This window comes from Phaseolus vulgaris, chromosome 3 (genome assembly GCF_000499845.2).
Source record: "Phaseolus vulgaris cultivar G19833 chromosome 3, P. vulgaris v2.0, whole genome shotgun sequence".
In the NCBI taxonomy this organism is placed as follows: domain Eukaryota; kingdom Viridiplantae; phylum Streptophyta; class Magnoliopsida; order Fabales; family Fabaceae; genus Phaseolus; species Phaseolus vulgaris.
The window spans coordinates 45254796-45275626 of NC_023757.2; the positions used below are offsets into that span (position 1 = coordinate 45254796).

The 20831-nt window shown below is 28.0% G+C and overlaps 1 protein-coding gene and 1 long non-coding RNA gene across 5 annotated transcripts; one reads left to right on the forward strand and one right to left on the reverse strand.

Moving 5' to 3' along the window:
• Positions 1 to 1625: 1625 nt before the first annotated feature.
• LOC137808103 (uncharacterized) lies at positions 1626 to 6060 on the forward strand. Of its 3 annotated transcripts, XR_011080669.1 has the most exons (7): positions 1626 to 1675; positions 1765 to 1835; positions 2929 to 2978; positions 3071 to 3139; positions 4764 to 4813; positions 4905 to 4975; positions 5267 to 6060. It is a non-coding gene; the product is annotated as an uncharacterized lncRNA (long non-coding RNA). The 3 variants fall into 3 exon arrangements; XR_011080667.1 differs by lacking the exon at positions 4764 to 4813; XR_011080668.1 differs by lacking the exon at positions 4764 to 4813 and having other exon boundaries at positions 5388 to 6060.
• A 6071-nt stretch (positions 6061 to 12131) lies between these two features.
• Positions 12132 to 14676, reverse strand: LOC137808104 (uncharacterized). 2 transcript variants are annotated; one of them, XR_011080670.1, is made up of 4 exons: positions 13601 to 14676; positions 13426 to 13497; positions 13058 to 13267; positions 12132 to 12916 (listed from the first exon to the last, which is right to left on the reverse strand). XR_011080670.1 is itself a non-coding variant. In XM_068609053.1 (3 exons), exons 1-3 carry the CDS (start codon positions 14273 to 14275, stop codon positions 13262 to 13264), a joined length of 753 nt encoding a protein of 250 aa, XP_068465154.1. In that variant the 5' UTR covers positions 14276 to 14676; the 3' UTR covers positions 12957 to 13261. The 2 variants fall into 2 exon arrangements, 1 of the variants encoding a protein (XP_068465154.1); XM_068609053.1 differs by lacking the exon at positions 12132 to 12916 and having other exon boundaries at positions 12957 to 13267.
• Positions 14677 to 20831: the final 6155 nt, after the last annotated feature.

Consider the following 20831-nt stretch of genomic DNA (forward strand, 5'->3'; position numbering starts at 1 on the left):
GTGCAAACATGGTATACATATTTGAGTTATTCACAAATTAAAAAATTAAAATATTTGTATATACCATAAGTTAGAATCAATGATCATGTTATGTTTTAAATATTACTGGAAGATTGTAACTTTAACAATAAAGAAATCACAATTTCTCTCATTTTCTTTTCTTCATTCAACAGTTCTCTTTCAAGGAAAAAATCAAGGTATTGCTTTATCAAGTTCCAAAATTGAAAACTAAAGGTACCAACAATGCCAACAACATCAACACTGCAAGGAATACTTCTTTTTGACATTTGTAGGATAGGATTTTGGAAAAACTTTCTTGGACATTTTCAATTCCATATTGCAAGCATATTAGTCTAAATCTCCATCATGAACAAGACCCATGCTTCCTACCGACTCATCACAACATAGTACCAGTATAGGAATGACCAAAGAATAACAAGTTGATCCTCTGATATTTTGGAGATCAAAATGTAAGGCTTTATAAAGAAGTGTTAATGAATGTCAACTTGTTATTCTTGGGTCATTTCTTTACTGGTAGTATGTTGTGATGGGTCGGTAGAAAGCATGAGTCATGTTCATGATGAAGATTTGGACTAATATGCTTGTAATATGGAATTGAAAATATCCAAGAAAGATTTTCCCAACTGGTATCTTACAAATGTAAAAAAGAAGTATTCCTTGCAGTATTGGTGTTGTTGGCATTGTTGGTACCTTCGATTTTCAAGTTTCAATTGTAAATTTTAATATATGATGTTAATTTTTGTGTATATTGTAATTTTTACATTATCAATTACTTAGAATTATATATATATATATATATAAATAAATAGGATTTCTTTCTTTAACTTTCCTCAATTTTTTCCTATTTTATTCTTATATCAATATTTGATTTTATTTCATTATTATGGACATTGCGTCATTTCCTATATTTTTCAAATTTTTAAAATTTCAAAACCTAAAGCCTTTTCGAAACACTTCAAAAAAAAATTAAATTTTAATATTTTCAAAAATTTTAAATTTTAATTTTTCAAAAAATTTTTAAATTTAATTTTTTCAAAAATTTTAAATTTTCAAACCCTAAAGCCTTTTCGAAATTCAAATTTTTTTAATTTTCAAAATATTTTTATCTTTAACTTTCTTTATTTTATTTTTCTTTCTATTTTATCCTTATATCATTATTTTATTTTATTTCATTATTATGAGCATTGTGTCATATTCTATTTTTTCAAAATATTTAAATTTTAAATTTTAAACCTAAAACATTTTCGAAACACTTAAAATTTAAAACTTTAAAATTTTAAATTTTTCAAATTTTCAAAATCTTTAAATTTAAAATTAAACTGAAGGCTTTATAAACCCATCAACATCTTTTTCATTTTCCACAGTTTGAATAAGCGAGGAAGAAGTTTTTCGTTTGATATAATGAGAAGTTTTCTATTTGATTTCGTCATATCTTACCATTTTAGTTAGTTCAATCAAAGAACTTACGATCGTATTGACACATGCTCTTTTTTCATGTTGATGTTCGTGTTGTTTCTTTTCTCTCTCTCTTTTGATTTTTTATCTTCTGTTGAGTGAAAATTAGTGTTGTCCTTTTTGTTGTGGATGTTCGGGGTTTTTTGCAATGGCTATGGATCGTTGATTGAGAAAATATCTAGAAGCTTTGGTGTTTACGGTATGTTATGTGAAAATCTCTCCAAGGTTGCCTTTTTTTTTCAAGGAACAAAAGAAGTTGACAATTTATTGGCTTTGATTTTGTTTCAGAGTATGCAATATATTGATGTAAGTTATTGGGAAGAAAAATTTGTTGAAGACCTTCTTGAGCATCATAAGAGGTTTGTTTTATGATAATTAGTTTAACATTTCTTCCGTTTAAAAATGAAAAAAAATATCTTCTACAAATGTCAAAAAAAAGTATTCATAACAATGTTGGTGTTGTTGGCATTGTTGGTACCTTCGGTTTTCAAGTTTGAATTGTAAATTTTAATATATGATGTTAATTTTCGTCTATATTGTAATTTTTACATTATCAATTACTTAGAATTATATATAAATAGGATTTCTCTCTTTAACTTTCTTCCATATTTTTTCTTTTTTATTCTTATATCAATATTTGATTTTATTTCATTATTATGGACATTGCGTCATTTTCTATATTTTTCAAAAAATTTAAATTTTAAATTTTCAAACCCTAAAGCTTTTTCGAAACACTTCAAAAATTTTAAATTTTAATATTTTCAAAGATTTTAAATTTATTTTTTTCAAAATTTTTAAATTTTCAAACCTTAAAGACTTTTCGAAATTCAAATTTTTAAATTTTCAAAATATTTTCATCTTTAACTTTCTTTATATTTTTTTTCTTTCTATTTTATCCTTATATCAATATTTGATTTTATTTTATTATAATGGACATTGCGTCATTTTCTATTTATTCAAAAAATTTAAATTTTAAAATTTCAAACCTAAAACATTTTCGAAACACTTTAAATTTTAAATTTTTTAAAATTTCAAACCCTAAAGCCTTTTCGAAACACTTTAAATTTCGAAATTTTAAAATTTCATATTTTAAAATTTTCAAAATTTTTAAATTTAAAATTTTCAAAATATCAAAATCTTTAAATTTAAAACTAAATTGAAGGCTTTATAAACCCATCAAACATCTTTTTCATTTTCCAGAGTTTGAATAAGCGAGGAAGAAGTTTTCCATTTGATATAATGAGAAATTTTCCATTTGATTTCGTCATACCTTACCATTTTAGTTAGTTCAACCAAAGAATTTACGATCGTATTGGCACATGCTTTTTTTTCATGTTGATGTTCGTGTTGTTTCTTTTCTCTCTCTCTTTTGAGTTTTATCTTCTGTTGAGTGAAAATTAGTGTTGTCCTTTTTGTTGTTGATTGGTTGTGGATGTTCGGAGTTTTCTGCAGTGGCTATGGATCGTTGATTGGAAAAATCTCTAGAAGCTTTGGTGTTTACGGTATGTTATGTGAAAATCTCTCCAAGGTTTCTTTTTTTTTTTCAAGGAACAAAAGAAGTTGACAATTTATTGGCTTTGGTTTTGTTTCATAGTATGCAATATACTGATGTAAGTTATTGGGAAGAAGAATTTGTTGAAGACCTTCTTGAGCATCATAAGAGGTTTGTTTTCTGATAATTAGTTTAACATTTCTTCCTTTTAAAAATGAAAAAAAAAATAATCTTCTACAAAAAAAACAATCGATGATAATTTCCCAATACATAGACTTTAGGAGAAACGAGATCTGATTATATTTGAAATTATGAATGTCGTTACCTTGGGTATACATATTTGAGTTATTCACAAATTAAAATATTTGTATACAATATATACCATAAGTTAGAATCAATGATCATCTTGTGTTTTAAATATTACTCGAAGATTGTAACTTTAACAACAAAGAAACCACAATTTCTCTCCTTTTCTTTTCTTCATCCAACAGTTCTCCTTCAAGGAAGACATCAAGGTATTGCTTTATCAAGTTCCAAAATTGAAAACTGAAGGTACCAACAATGCCAACAACACCAACATTGTAAGGAATACTTCTTTTTGACATTTGTAGGATACCAGTTGGGAAAAACTTTCTTGGATATTTTCAATTCCATATTGTAAGCATACTAGTCCAAATCTCCATCATGAACATGACCCATGCTTTCTACCGACCCATCACAACGTAGTACCAGTACATAAATGACCGAAGAATAACAAGTTGACCCTCATTGACACTTCTTTATAAAGTCTTACAACTTGGGTCATTTCTTTACTGGTACTATGTTGTGATGGGTCGATAGAAAGCATGGGTCATGTTCATGATGAAGATTTGGACTAGTATGCTTGCAATATGGAATTGAAAATATCCAAGAAAGTTTTTCCCAATTGTTATCCTACAAATGTCAAAAAGAAGTATTCCTGGCAATGTTGATGTTGTTGGCATTGCTGGTACCTTCGGTTTTCAAGTTTGAATTATAAATTTTAATATATGATGTTAATTTTTGTGTATATTGTAATTTTTACATTATCAATTACTTAGAATTGTATATAAATAGGATTTCTCTCTTTAACTTTCCTCCATTTTTTTCCTATTTTATTCTTATAACAATATTTGATTTTATTTCATTATTATGGACATTGCGTCATTTCCTATATTTTTCAAAAGCCTTTTTGAAACAATTCAAAAAATTTAAATTTAATTTTTTTCAAAAATTTTAAATTTTCAAACCCTAAAGCCTTTTGGAAATCAAATTTTCAAAAATATTTTCATCTTTAATTTTTTTTCTTTCTATTTTATCCTTATATCAATATTTTATTTTATTTCATTATTATGGGCATTACACAATTTTCTATTTTTTCAAAAAATTTAAAATTTAAATTTTCAAACCTAAAACATTTCCGAAACACTTAAAATTTCAAAAATTTTAAAATTTTCAAACCTTAAAGCCTTTTCGAAACACTTTAAATTTCAAAATTTTAAAATTTCATATTTTTAAATTTCAAAATTTTCAAAATCTTTAAATTTAAAACTAAACTGAAAGCTTTATAAACCTTTTTCATTTGATTTCGTCATATCTTACCATTTTAGTTAGTTCAATCAAAGAGCTTACTAACATATTGGCACATGCTCTTTTTTCATGTTGATGTTCAGGTTGTTTCTTTTCTCTCTCTTTTGATTTTTATCTTCTGTTGAGTGAAAATTAGTGTTGTCCTTTTTGTTGTTGATTGGTTGCGGATGTTCGGGGTTTTCTACAGTGGCTATGGATTGTTAATTGGGAAAATCTCTAGAAGCTTTGGTGTTTATGGTATGTTATGTGAAAATCTCTCCAAGGTTGCTTTTTTTTTCAAGGAACAAAAGAAGTTGACAATTTATTATTGGCTTTGGTTTTGTTTTAGAGTATGCAATATACTGATGTAAGTTATTGGGATGAAGAATTTGTTGAAGACCTTCTTGAGCATCATAAGAGGTTTGTTTTCTGATAATTAGTTTAACATTTCTTCCTTTTAAAAATGAAAAAAAAATCTACAAAAAAAAAACAATCGGTGATAAACAAGATCCGATTGTATTTGAAATTATGAATGTCGTTACCTTGGGTATACATATTTGAGTTATTCACAAATTAAAATATTTGTAGACAATATATGTACCATAAACTAGAGTCAATGACTATGTTGTGTTTTAGATATTACTTGAAGATTGTGACTTTAACAACAAATAAACCACAATTTCTCCCCCTTTTCTTTTCTTCATCCGGCAGTTCTCTTTGAAGGAAGACTCAAAGTATTGCGTTATCAAGTTCCAAAAGTGAAAACCGAAGGTACCATCAATGCCAACAACACTAACACTGCAAGGATTACTTTTTCTTTTTACATTTGTAGGATAGGAGATGGGAACAACTTTCTTGAATATTTTCAATTCCATATTGCAAGCATACTAGTCCAAATCTCCATCATGAACATGACCCATGTTGTTTACCACCCCAAAACAACATAGTACCGGTAGATGAATGACCCAAGAATAACAAGTTGACCTCCATTGACACTTCTTTATAAAGTCTTACATATTGATCCCCAATATCAAAAGTCATATGCTTTTCTGCAGCAAGTTCAACCTCACTAGGGAGCACACCATATGCAGTACCAGCAATAGAGCACTTCAAAAAGTTCATCTTCAAGTTGGTCTCTCCTTCCAAATTCATATTCTCTATTTTTTTGGCAGATCATCTTGTTGCAAAATTTCAACTGGTTGTTTCTCAATAATCAACCTGTTGTTTCAAGAAAATACAAACCTGGTTGTTTCTATGAACAAGTAAATACATAAACAACTAGGTTGTTTTTGGACTCTATAATGCGTTAATTTTGTTATTGCCATAACTCTGATACACTACATATTTTTGTTGCAATTCTGATATGATATCACAGATTTGTTGCTATATGCACTAATTCATACTGGTTTTCAATGATGAAAAACTCTGATGCAAAGAGGTTTTTCTTCTTAAAAAATGAGTGAGGTATTATTGATTCTCAAACTCTTTCTTAATTTTATTTTTATCCCTCATATTATTCTATTTGTGAAGACAAATAGAGAGAAAATATTTATAAATGCGATTATTTACCACTTATTATTATATGATTGGTGGTACACTTATCATTCAACAAATTGTGAACAAATCGTGCTTCACACAAATCTACTTTCACATTTATGCATTATATTAATTTATGCTAATTTATAATGATTTGTGCATATGAAGTCACAACCCAAATATTGTCTGATATATATATATGGTAGGTGTTATAGCATGTATTTGCTAATTCACCTTACACTTCAGTTTGGAGGTAACCTTGATACTCCCTCATGCCATCTGATGCAGAGCAACACTAGTAACACCAACACCAGGAGAAAGTTGGAATGCTGAAGCAGAAGCTCTCATATTACATGAATTTATTCTCTTTATAAGTACCATCAGAATTTATATTTTAAAAAACTAAATTCGTACAATAAGTTATTTTACATGATACATACACTCACTATTACACATGAACCATTATTTGACAAGTGACTACTCGACTTGTAAATAGAAAAAAAAAAGTTTAACCTAACACATAATATATATTACAATATTTGTTAACATTTCATTTTTAACACAATTAGTTCACTTTGTTTATATTTAAATATATTATTTTTATTTTATAATATCAATTAAATCACTCATAAATTTTTCTCATTTTTTTCACTGTTTTTTTTTAATTTAAACAACATATTTTTTACCATCTTTGTCTCTTTTTTTCTTTCTCTTTTACATTAATGTTTAAGATTATTATATGATATTTAAGAAAACAACATATGAATTTCAATTTTTGTATTATATTTTATTTTGACTGCTCCAATGTTTCCCACTGCATGCAGGCAAATCACCACTTGTCAGTCAATTTTGAAAATGTGGTTTGATTATTAAGACACAGAAAAAAAAGACAACATATAATATGTATGGCCATTGTTTTGTTAATAAACCCAAGTATGCTGACAACTGTTCTGTGTACTGTTAGTTCTTATCTGGTTGGTGTCAAAACTCACCAACAAATAAAATGAGTATAGAAGACCAAATCAAGTGCCAGAAGTTGTCTCATGACAGAAATTTGAATCAACCTCAAAACCTATATCCTATTTTCTTTTCTTTTTCCTCTTCTTTTGTTTCATATTTAGATGCCATGGTAGTTACCATAGTTAATGATGTCCCAAGTTTTCTAGCAATATTATTTTGAAAAGAATCCAAACATCTTGGAGAGACTAGAAAGAATAAAAAAATTGAGTTCAAGATGAGAAAAACACAGAGATGTCTGTACTTTCTTTGTTATATAGTAATATTGGAAATAAAAATTGGTACGTGGGTTGAATTGAAAATCCACGAAAGTATTATACATCAATGTCTTCATCAACTTAAAAAATTCATGAAGTTTCAAGGATTTGATTGTAAAATTGTTTGATGAATAATATTTATGTTTCTTATAAAAAAAATTATGTGTAATTCATTGAAATTATTTTAAAAATAATTTATCAAAATATGTATCTTTTAATACTGTTTGACCTTTTATAAGTTTTAAAAATGTAAGTTAAGTAGCTATGGATTTAGTTGTCCTCTTAGAAAATTTGATTACTCTAATGGAATACTATACAACTTGATTATATTATTTAAAAGTAAAAATGAAATACCATAATTTATAAAAAGAAATTATTAACTTTTAAAAAAAATAATATCTTAATCTAATCTGCTATTTTTTTTTAAAAAAAAATATCTATATATGTTAGGTGAGAATTAACACTCCAAGAAAATCATAAAATAGAAACCAATTTTTAGATACAAAAATTAGAGACTAAACAAACTTTGATTTCTAAATTAGTTTTCATTATTGTTAAATAGTTTCTAAATTGGTGTTTAATTAGCAATTAAAGTTTTTGCTACCAATTATGTATCAACGTGAATATATATATATATATATATATATATATATATATATAAATTATTTTTAAACTACTTAACATATTTTAAATTTGAATTCTTTTTAGGTGAGGGTGATACATTATGTGTTTATTTTATGTTTTATAATTACATACATAAAATTCAACCTTGTAAAGATGTGGTCTGATAGTGACTCAATGGCATGATGCATTATAAGTCTGTCTAACAAATTCTCGTTAGGATGGTTGGCGTGTTGGTGATGCTCGAATGTTCACAAGTCTCCTTCTTTCAAAGTTGGTAGTCGGTCGAGTACCAGCGATTGCACTCTGACGCTTAAGTCAGTGTTCAGTTTAGGGATGTGTTATGGTGAGATTTGAAAAAGTACCTTTCTCCTTTGTCCAGCCCCTTTATATGAGTTTGTTTCTTGTCTCTATTTGTTACACCTTGGAGATATTGCATCCCTACTTATTCATTGTTAATGATCATTATTAATGATATTTGTTATTCATTTAACGCTCATGAAGGTTATTAATGATGCTTATTATTTATTTAATGCTAATGATAACTACTACTAACACCCATTACTTATGATGCTCTTTATGTTGTTACTTATTTCAGACGGTTGGTGTCAGACTCGTCCTATACGGACCGATACATTATATGTCAAAAGACATTTATTTTTTATAATTTTTCTTAAAATTTAATTTATATTAAAAGTATTTATTCATTTGTTATGAATTTTATTTGTATAAAAATAAATATCTATCGTTTGTGATTCTAATTATTATTATAAATAAAATTTGTGAAATAGGTAATTCAAAATTTCCCTCAAATTGAAAACATTTCCCTTTTTTTTAATTTTTAAAATAAATAATTATATTTATTAAAATAATTATAACCGAATAACTATCAATTCAATTGCAAATTTTCATTATTTCAACATTTAATTCAATGAATACATTTAAAACATAACTTAATTATAGAAAAGTTAAATTAAAACATTATAAGAATGCATTTAATTAACCACTTTTTTTATACCAAACAACTTTAAACATCATTTACTAATTTTATCATGTTTAAATTAACTTAATAATATATAAAACTTTAAATTAAACCAGGAAAGTATTGCTGAAGAAGATGACATTAACATATAGCAATCAATATTATGTGATACCGTAAAACAAAATAATTAAATAAAACTTAATTTTAGAGAAAAAAATAATTTATTACTGTATTAATTAAATTAGATATTATATTACAAAATTAAAAATATATATTTTTATATAAATTAATTTTTATTATTAATAAATAGTTTATACATTAATATTTAATTAGTAATCAATTTTAGAATATAAAATATTTGATAACTAAAATCTTATAACTAATTATATATCAATTTATAAACTATATTAATAGTGATATTTATATTTTACTTATATTTGCAAAATTGTTATATTTGAATTTGTTGCTCGATTTGTTGTCCAATAAAAAAATCTCAATTTATTTTATATTCTTACGTGATAATAATTACATTAAATAAGAAACTATGCGTAATCATTTTATTTTATACTTAATTCATTTAAAATCATATTGTTTCATATCCAAAATATTAACAATATTTTGTTGTCTATTTAAAGATTAATTTTAAAAAAAAACTATTGTATTGTCATATAATTGAGGTAACTATATCATCAATATGATTTTCATAATTTAATTATATATTTTGATTCAAGATAGTAGATAATTTAAATGGAAGTCTAGCTACAATAAGTATCAAACAACATTAATAATGCGTATGGAAAAAATAACATGTATTTGAAATATGTAATAATAAAAATAACAATTGTATATAATATATTTTTATCACTGTCTTTTTATTTGTTTACTTTATGTTGAATAATTTTTATAAAGAAAAAATATAATTTAAATGGTTTTCTATTACTAATTTATGTTATAAAATTCGTAGACATATTTAAGCTATATTTATCAAGTTGCTACTTAAAAAACTATAAACGACTTTCTTCATATATATATATATATATATATATATAATCAAAATTTTCAAATTTATATAAAAATTTGAAAAAGCTATATAATAAAATCTCTACATGTATAAAATAGTTTTACTCAACCAAAATATATATATATATATATATATATATATATATTTATTAGCCTTACACTTAAATTACATGGATTAAATTAAATATGATAGCAGACGCATTAATGAAAGAATTTAAGGACAGATTGTATAGTGCTAGTAACCACATAAATTAATGTTTTAACTTTTGTTTTTTTTATAGTTATCATTTATTAAGACAATTATATTTAAGGTGTAACAACACAATAAATGGTGTCATCTCTTTATTTAGGTATTTCACCACTTGATGAACTCACTTTTTCATTAGAACTTACACAATGACATTAAATTCCTAGTTTAAATGTATCAAATTAATATAAAAGTATGACAACTAAAAATAGAATATATCTAATTCAAAATTATTTTTTCAACTATGATTTAGGTTTAATTTTTTAAAATATAACTTTCTTGTATAATATTAAAATAACTATAATAATTATTGAAGATCCCACGTCGACTAGAGATTAAAGCATTTCATAGTATATAAGTAGATGCAAATTTTAAGAAATAATCATTTATTAGAGTGGTTAAGTTAATACTTTCTAACGGATTCAAATCTTAACTCTAAATGGGTGCAAACCTGTGCAAATTTCACATAAACATAACATACATTGCAGAGAGATAACATTGATATATTGTGAAGACTTTGTTTTTATGTTTCTTTCTATGTCATTATTTTATTATAAATTTTGCATCATGAAAGATAACAATGTCCAATGATGATAGAATAATAGATAAAAAAAAACTTAACAATGTACTAATAATTAATGGAATAAAATTATCCAAACTTGTAAGCATGTAGGAGAAACACACAAAATAGAGTAGGAAAAGAATACATGAGTCATAATTTTAACATGAAAACCCTCAATATAAGAATAAATACTGTGAATAGTCCAAATCTAAAAAATAAATTCACTGGTCATCCAAATCAAATAAATAAATTCAGTGTGGAGAATAAAAGGTATAAGAGTATCCAACAAGTACATAAACAATGCATACAATTAATTAAAACGCAAAAACAACAGTACTTACAAAAAGAAAGAAAATGAAAAATTACCAAATAGAGATAGTAAACTATCTTTCTCACCCTCTCAAGAGGTCTAATCAATAATTCAACTTTGAAAACAATGAACAAATTCTTACAAATTTCCTGGGTAAAATTTACCTAAATAATAAATTCAGAATTGCAATTTGAAAATCTACATTCTTATAGGTATGCAACAATAACAACAGTTTTTCTTATTCTCTCCTATTTGTTACCAAGTTTTTCTTAGTCTCTCCCTATTTGTTACCTTATTTCGCACCCTTAACCCTAGTTTAATCTCTTTTTAATTAAATAAATTTACCTTACACAGTAATTAAATGTTTATTGTCCACGTAAAAGGAGAAGAACGGCATCCACATGGTGTTAAAGTTGCAACGATGGCTGTTAGTGGAGAGAAGAAGGGAACTTCCCTATCCTTTTTTAATATTCACTAAATATGTAATTCTTGTTGTAAACCTTTTATTTATTTTTAATATAATTTTCAAGTACCATTTCTTTTAAATCACAGTTTTAAGAAACTAGCGAGATGAATTCAAACAGCATTCTTCTTCACCAGAAAGTAACTTCGATTGCTATGTCCAGGTGAAGTGGGAGAGCGATATTAGTAAATTTTCTCAGCATTCTTCTTCACCATAAAGTAACTTCGATTGTTATGTCCACGTGAAGTGGGAGAGCGATATTAGTAAATTTTACGAGAAGAAAATAAAGACCTGGCACACCCCAAATAAAAGCAGGTTATTCATATAAATACAAGCTTATGACGATAGCTTGCAGATTTTTCTTCAAGGTAGCTTTGACTGCCGCAAATAACTACGCTGGTCATGCTATGTTTATGAAACTGATTGGACAACAGAGCTTCGTCTCATTGTTGACCAAAATCATTTTTTTCACCATCATCAACCAAGTCACAAAAAACAAATATTAACAATCAAACCCTTTTAATGGTAAAAATTATAAGGAAGAAAAAGAAACAACGAAGCTTGGATTCCAAATGCTAATCAAACATTCATATGATCAAAAGTCCACACAAAGGGTATTTCTTTTACTTTCTCCACTTTCAACTTAAACCCTGAGCCAGGAACCCTGGCTGTATCCCCTGCAGTGTTATTGGAAATGAAATTTGCGAAAGTGCACAAGTGAATAATAATGTAAACTAAATTTTTTGCCTACCCCTGAAGTCCTAATCCACAAGCGACACAGAGACCTGAATCTTGATTATTCAGGTCTTTAGCTAAATGCTGAAAAGAAAAAGGTATATTCCAGGATACAAACTCTTGTGTGCAAATAAGAATAAGCGAGTTTGCAGTTGTTCATTAAAGAATGACAGAGAGCTAAGTAGGAGTCCTGCCTCTGGTTGAACGTGTAGTGCTCAAATTTTTATAGTCGAAAATCATTTGAACAGCCAGATAACATTATATTTTATACTCCGAATCGGAACAAATGAATTTTAATCCAGTGTAGAAGCTTCTTCCCATTGATGTCTAAGATTTTGCTTGTCTTTTATGCAAAGGTGGTGATGGTTTGATTAAGGTCATCGATGCAAAAAATCAGAAGTAGTGAATCAAACCAAATAAACAATATAAGAACATAATATACATACGGAAAGGCGTCAAAAGCATGCAATCATTGCAGTTAACTTTCAACCTCATCAGTGTCTTCCATCAAAGTCGGCTTCCGGAGCCAGTAAGGAAGCATGGAGATGCAGTGCCTCCAATAAATTGAACTGATGATTTGGCTAATTAACTACAAGCATGCTACGCTAAGCCTGTCAAACATCGAAAAACCATTTGATGCATCAGAAATAATTTAAGAAACCAAGCAAAAGCTCTGAATTGAAAAGATTATCATTGTATTCGACTCTATTAATTAATCTATATATACTCATATCATATTTTTCTTTCCTTACAGCGATGTAAACTACTAAAATCATCTAAAGCTGCCCCTTGCATCTAAAACCTAGTGCTGGGAAACAACACAAGCAAGGAAACTAGCATCATCGTCATGTCGTCATTCCTTCTTTCTAAATTCCAATCCAACATTTCCTTCCCCTCTTTACAAAATTCCACACCTCTGTACCTCCTCGAATCTCCATCACTTGTCTGAATTCGCTTCACCTCTGCAAGAATCAACCACCAACTGATTAGTTTCCTCGTAAAAATCAAACAGCATGCTAAGAATCACGTATGGAATGTGAAAGCTTGTAAAAATCACATCGAAAATGTGAAAAAGCAAACAAGCAAACGAAATAAAAGACAAAGAGCGGAAAGAAAGAACCTTCGTAGGTGTATCGGGGACTCTGTAAGCATCCGCAGTTATCCCCACTAACCATAAGCCAGGGAAAACACTCTACAAAAAAAAATATATATATAAGAAAAAAGGTTTAGAAAAACAGAAGCACGAAAAAGGAGGAAGGAGGGGGAGAAAAGTGAGAGAAAGTTAAGAAGCATACATCCATTTGTTTCTGAACGTTCTTGGGCCGCTTCCTGGGCCTGCGGGCGGGCCTGGAGCCAGTCATGACGAAGATGTCCTCTTCGATCTCTTCCCTGGAAAGAGCGATCCAGAATTTCCTCTTCTCCTTCTTCTCCGCGCACTGCGTGTCCGCGAACCCTCGCAGCCGGAGCGACTTTGGCGCGGGGTTCTCGCCGTGGTGCGAAACGCCGTCGTGAAACTCTCCCACGCCGTTGTTGGCGTGGTTCCGTGAAGGACCAGTTCCGATCTCGAGCGCGGACTTGGGGAGCGCCGGTTTGCGGGGGCGCAAGTTCCACGGCTTCTGCACGGCCTCCTCGGCGTCCTCGATGTCGCGCTTCGCGGCTTCGTCGTCGGTTTCGTCGTTGCACGACGGCGGCTGAGGCGGCTCTGGTGGCGGAGGTAGCGGCTTGAGGGAGCAGGTGGGGAGTGCGAATCGGTTGCGGGTGGTCCTGGATCCAACGCGGTGGGGGCGGGAGTCGGGGTCGGAGTCAGGTTCGGAGGCATGATCGGATGAGAGGGAGGATGGGCGGCGGCAGCGGTGGTGGTGCGCAGCGTTGGTATGGTTCTTGCCGCTGGCTCCCCATTTCAAGAAGGGGAGGGCGAAGTTGTGCAGAGGCTGGGACTTCACCGGAGGCTGCGCCGGTGCGGTGGCCATTGAGAAACGCAGAAAGTTCTGGAAGGTGGAGGAAGATTGGGTGTTTGGAAACGGCGTGGTTGGGAATGAGCGTAAGAAAATGAGGAAAAAGAAGAAGAGAAGAGAAGAGAAGAGGAAGAAGTATGATATTGTATGCAAACAAAAGAGTAGAGAACAGAGATAGTTGCTTCTTCCTTCCTTGCTCACTCTTTTCTTTGTGTTTCGGTGCTTAAATTCTATTTGTTTTTCTTCACATTTTTACCCTTTACCTTTCTCTCTTATTACTTCTAATTCTCCTCTTTTTGGATTTTAGGGTCCCAATCCAGCGGCCCACTACTGGATGCCGCCCCCTTTCTCAAACCATTTATTTCCTTGCAACCGCGGCGCTCCTAACCCAAACAAAAACAAAACTGTTTAATGCCACTTTCTTCATCACTCTTTCCGTGCACATCCTAAATCTCTTTTTTCACATTTTACCCTAACTTAATACCATCTTTTCTACTTTCCCTTCTTATCAAATTAACGCCACTTTTTTTTATGCCTTTAATCCTTCTCTTAACTCACATTTGGACTTGTTGTAAATGTTAAATTATTTTATTAATTTATTATGTTCATTATCAATATCTGCATTTGTATTCAATGAAAAAATTACTTATAAAATTGCAAAGAAGAATGCCCGTTGAGAAATGCTATGCTAAAAGATATTTATTTTCATGTTACAACCTTAACATCATGATTACGCTCATGCATGAGAGTCAAGAGTTCTTGAGTAGTATGAACATTCAAACTTCCCATTTTACTTGGTTTAGTTCATTTTATCTTTAAAACATTACATTCCCTCAAGTAAATTCTCCACGCCGGAATCAACATCATCATAAATACCTTCTAAAAGCGAACAATTATGCATGAAGTAAATTGGGATGGCTTCAAGAATTAACTTCAGTCAGTTCAGAAACTCACCCTACCAAATTTCCTTTTATTTTGTCAATAATACAAGGGAAAACAATCTTCTTCCCTCACCTGGTCTAAATTGGAAAGTCAAGGTATCAGTCAATTCTTCTGGAAAACAGTAATAGAACTAAATATTTCAATCTTCTCCCCTTCACACATTTTTACAAGCTGGATATCTTAGTTTATTTTTAAATCAACAAGGAGAAAGAGTCCATTAACTTAACTTGAGAAATGGTGACTTTGGTAAAGAAAAGTTAATCATTATATTGTGTTTGCATCCGGATAAGCATTATTCATCCGGGTGGATTTTTCAATTATTTATGTTGTTTCGATTAGTGATTTACGCTGATCTACGAGCGAGTAAATGCAAGTGAAGTGAAAATAAGGATTTGTGCATATGGTTAGAGAAATTAAGAATAAGTCACGTAAACTTGTAATCATTTACATTGATACCTTTCATTTTTTGTGAAGAAAGTCATGTCACCTCTGCGTAACAATGCAGATTCTTGAGGTAAGAATACCAAGTGGGAATCGAGTTGAAACCAATTACGTGACACAAAACCCATATGTAATCATTGTGCATAACATTGTGACAAAAAAAATCGATTATGTGTGTAATTTTGAAGGGATAACTGATGTTGGTTTATGGATAATCAATTATATGTATAATTTTTAGGAATAATCGATTATCTCATCCCATAATCAATTATGGGTTCCTTTATACAACTTAATAAATTATGTGCATATCCTAATCAATTATGGGATGACATAATTGATTTGCTATGTTTATTTGGTCTGTAATCTGATTTTGAAAGTAAAGATTGGTTGATTTATGTATATATTTTGGTAATCTTTGATTTGGATTAATGAGTTTTTTCTTGATTGCATAGGTGTGTTGTTTTTGTGTTTGTGATTAGCTATTCTTGGTGTTGTGGTGTTCATTTGCTTTGGTGCTTTGCAAAAACCTTAACGTGGTTGATAATCTACAAGGATGAGCAAGTTTTACACTTTTTTTTTGCATGAAGTTCATGTATATAATAATGACTTTGTTGATGAAGAGTTTTGAAAGCTAAAATAAAAATGTCTAATCCTTGTATGACTTGTTTTATGTGCAAATATGTTGTCTTTTATAATTGTTTGTAGATTTAGGTTATGTTTACAATTAATTTTACTGTTTAATTAATTTCTCTTTTGGTAAATAATTTATTTATTTAACTTTATATCAAAATAATAGTAACAAATACTTTAAGAATTTTATTTATTTTAAATTTATCATCAATTAAGATTATGAACCTCTATATCAACAAAATAGGATTTATGACAAAATTAATAACCTGCAACATCAACTTCATGACTTCTTAGAGTCTTTTGAATGATACATATTTCACTCTATCATTATTCTTATTTTTCTGGTACAAGATATGCATTTCATATTTCTTTTTCATATATATAACTGTAATGTACTATGTTTAATATTTATTATGCATGCACTTTATCGATAAGTTTCATTTCATCGTAAAAATCTTTACTATATTTCCAATGAACCATCTACACTTTTTTTTCCTTTACGCAATTAAAAATTTATTTAATTTAACCAGACAATTTTCTAACAATCATAAATATCTTCTGTCAATTTTACATAATTCAATTTTTTTTCAAAGTTAGTTCTTACACAGTATCATAAATAATTTTTTAATTTAAAACAATTATAATCCACAAATAAATAAATAAAATTATTTTTTCAATAATTTTTAAATAGAATTGTAGAAATATTATATTTTTATTAATTAAAAAATACAATTTTAATCACGAGATCATTTACAAACTTTCATAAATTTTTCCTACACTTTTTATTTTATTTACCTTAATTTATACAATTTCATTTTCTTCACATAGTTCAAATAATCTCAAATTCATTTCCTAAAATGTCTTCCCTAATTCAAACAAAAACACTAGAGAAAAAAAAATGGGAAATATGTGGTTCATTATTAGGAATACTAATTGGCTACAATTGATTTACTTGCATTTTTACTTGAACAAGCAAAGCAATTTTGTCTATACATCAAATGAAAAAGACAGGTAGCATAGGAATCCCTGGTCTCAAACCTATAAAAGAAGAAAACTTATCATTATTCCATTTAAGAGAAATAATAGATTCTTCTGAGCAGCTAATTTTCAAATTGATAATCTTTTTAGGAAAACCAAACTCTTTATGAAGTTACTTCGCAGTGGACCAATAAGAGAGTCCAAGTAAGGTATGCTGGAGCTAACTTGGACTTTTTGAAATGATCTTAAAGATCACATTACATCCTAAAATTACTTACCTTGTGTGGATGAAGCATTTTTAAAAGGTAATTTATTTTATAAAAAAATATGGATTGTTATGTGATAGAGTTTGTTGTGTTGAATAGAAAATTTTAAAAGATTTTTCTTTATTGAATTTCTGAAGATAATTTAATTATTTTAAATTAAATAATTTTAATTTAATAAAGTAAAGAATTTTAAATTCATTTTTTAAATCTATTGTTTATTTTCTTATGGTTCTTTTTCAAGATATTTTTATTGATATTACTGAAATTATTGTTGTAAGATAAATTTATATTTCTTTTAATATAAAGTAGATTTTATTTCATTGAAATATTTAATAATTTTATCAAGATTAAAATACTATTTATTGTATTTTGTGATGATTGAAGTTCTTTATGAAAAAAATAGGAAATATAAATTTATCTTATTAAATAAAATATTTTAAAAATTAAACAATTTAAAATAAAATAAAAATTTGTCCCAAATCTTCTTAGAACTCGTAGAGTTATCCACATATAGGTATAGAGTATAAAAGAGAAACTGACCAATACTACTTATTGAAAAGAAATTCTCAAATATCCTTAGAACACACAGTCCTAAAAAGAATGGAAATGTATTAATCCATTTCTTAAAACAAAATATATTTAACTAAGGGCAAATTTTTAAAAAAAATAAAAAAATCAAGAGAGGAAGATAAATAAAATTAAGTGAATATTTTTCTATGTTAAAATAAAATTATGTATAAACTAATTTTTTAAAATATTTTTATATAATTTTTTATCTTAAATTTGTGTATAAATTAATTATAACTTATAAAAATATCATTTATGTTTTTTTAAATATGAAAAAGTTTGTCTGGACATAATTTTTTTATAGAGACTAGTATTTAAGAAATGTGTGTTTACCCTAAGTTATTTTATTCATATTTAAAATTTTATTAATGATGTGTGAAAGACAATTATTCATGTTTAAAAACTATAGGATAAAGAAAATTTCATGTGTTGGGATTTTGACATTTTGTGCAGCAGTAGTGAGTGGGTATGTGATTAATACGAAGTCATGGCAATTAGTTTTAAAGTAATGACTGTATTTAATTGTTGTTAACATTTACAAATCCCTACCTTATCACATATTTAAAACAAGAAAATTGAATGACAAAATAGGAATAAAGGATCACTTTTAAATACTTGTTCCATTTATGATTTGTGTATTTTCCAGCAATATTAAATTAATCTAGGTCAGTTATATTATCACTTTTCTTCAGTAGCATTCAATGACATTATTATTTATATTTAATCAAGTTTTAAAGTAGAGATGCTTTAATCGTTTTACATGAATACTTATTTGTTTACAAATATTTGTTTGACATAAAAACTAAATTTCTTATATATATATATAGTTGATGTAATCTATATATATTTTAAAATATTAATGTTATATACTAGCGTACTATATATATGCGTTTTTTTTATATAAAAATATCATTTAAAATATATAAATAATTTTTACGGATAATTATCGATAAATAATATTGTTATTTTTAGTTAGGATTATACCGTTACTTTTAATCTAAGAAATTTATCGTTATGTATTTTATTTCATTTTATCAAATAATAAAGTTATTTTAGTTTAGTAATGAGTAAAATTGTTTAGTTAAAACTAATTATATTAAAAAGTTCAAATGATAAACATATTTTTTTATAACTAGCTTATAATAAATGGATCAGGTAAAGATTGTAATATAAATTGAAGAGTTATTTTTAATCCCATATAATTCATTTATAACTTAAATGGGTTTAGACTGCATCAACATTGGTTTGGTCGCACGGAATATTTTTCTTTTTGTTTTGAATCCTACCTCTGATATCTATTAGAAAGTTTTTGAATTAATAGTTTGTTTACATTGTATGACCAAAAAAAGAATGAAAAAAAGGAATGAGCGAACTAAAAACAATAAAGTTATTTGAATAAGAACTAAAAATAAAAATAGGTAGAAATTGATATGTTTCTTTATAAATAAATTTATTTTTGTTCTTTTTATAAATTTGTTATTATTATAATAGTAAAAATTCCATTATTTTTATAAGTTATACATACTACATTATAAATAAAAAATATATATAACTATATAGAAAATCATTAAATAAAAATCATTTTTAAAGAATAAAAATAAACAATTATTATAATAATTAAATTAAATATCATTTTAAAAATTAAAAAAATTATTAATTTTTATTGTTGATAAATAATTTTTAAATTAATATTAGTAAAAAATAAAAAAGTTGACTGCCATAATTGTAGATTCTAAATTTTGTTATCTTTCTCCACAAACACCAAATGCTTAGTGTGCAGAGTTTCTTATGAAAGCTGAAAATGACACCAAAGATATTGTCATTTGAATTTCAAAGGCTTGACATGCTCAGTGAAGTTGTTATTGTGACTAAACTGCTTGCAATTGGAATCCCTAATGAGTTATGCAATGAGTGTTTAACAAGTAAGCAAACTACGAACTCATCTATAGCTCACCTTCCTGCCAAGTCAAAACACATGAGATATATACTGAGATGTCTGTTGTCCTTTTGAGGTGAACTCACTAGGCAGTAATAAGTATTTTGTGACATTCACAGATGATTTCACAAAGAAGACCTGAATTTACCTAATCAAGAAGAAGAGTAAAGAGTAATGTGGTGAGGCAAAGTGAACAAAAACTAAAGTCACTAAGGACTAATGGGGTGGAAAGTACACTTCCACTGAGTGAAAAATTATTGTAATAGAGATTTTGATTCATGAAGTGATTACACTCTACATTCTAAAACACAATGGCACTGTAGAAAGGAGAATAAGACCATCTTAAACATGGTCAGAAGCTAACGACTAAGAAATTATCCAAAAGATTTTGGGGTGAAATTGTCTTAACAGCTATTTACATCTTGAAGAAAGCATGGTCAAGCTTAAGTTGGTCACTTCAGAATCTTTGGCTCCATGTGCTACAAACATGTCTCTGATGTGCAGATAAAAAAACTAAATGACCAGGGTGAAAAGTTTAATTTGCTTGGATATCCTATATAGAGTCTACAATCCTCTTAGTAGAGACTTGAAGATTAATGAAACTCAGTACAGGTATTGGAATGATAAGAGTGATGATCCAGGAAGATAAACAATGATATATCTTAATGAGGACATTGAACAATAACGTTCCAGAGGCAGAAATTTAGAATGAAAGAAGACCTCAAAGAATGAGACAAACTCCACTAAGATTGAGTGATTATGAAATCTTGTCCAGCTGAAGGTGACTTGGTCCACATGGCTTTGTTAGCAG

What these genes read in the sequence shown, in the direction of transcription:
- LOC137808104 (XM_068609053.1), bottom strand. Translation starts at nt 14,275, where the DNA reads ATGGCCACCGCACCGGCGCAGCCTCCGGTGAAGTCCCAGCCTCTGCAC. An exon ending in ACGTTCAGAAACAAATGGAT is followed by an intron (nt 13,498 to 13,600) that starts GTATGCTTCTTA and finishes TTTTTTTTGTAG; the next exon opens with AGTGTTTTCCCTGGCTTATG.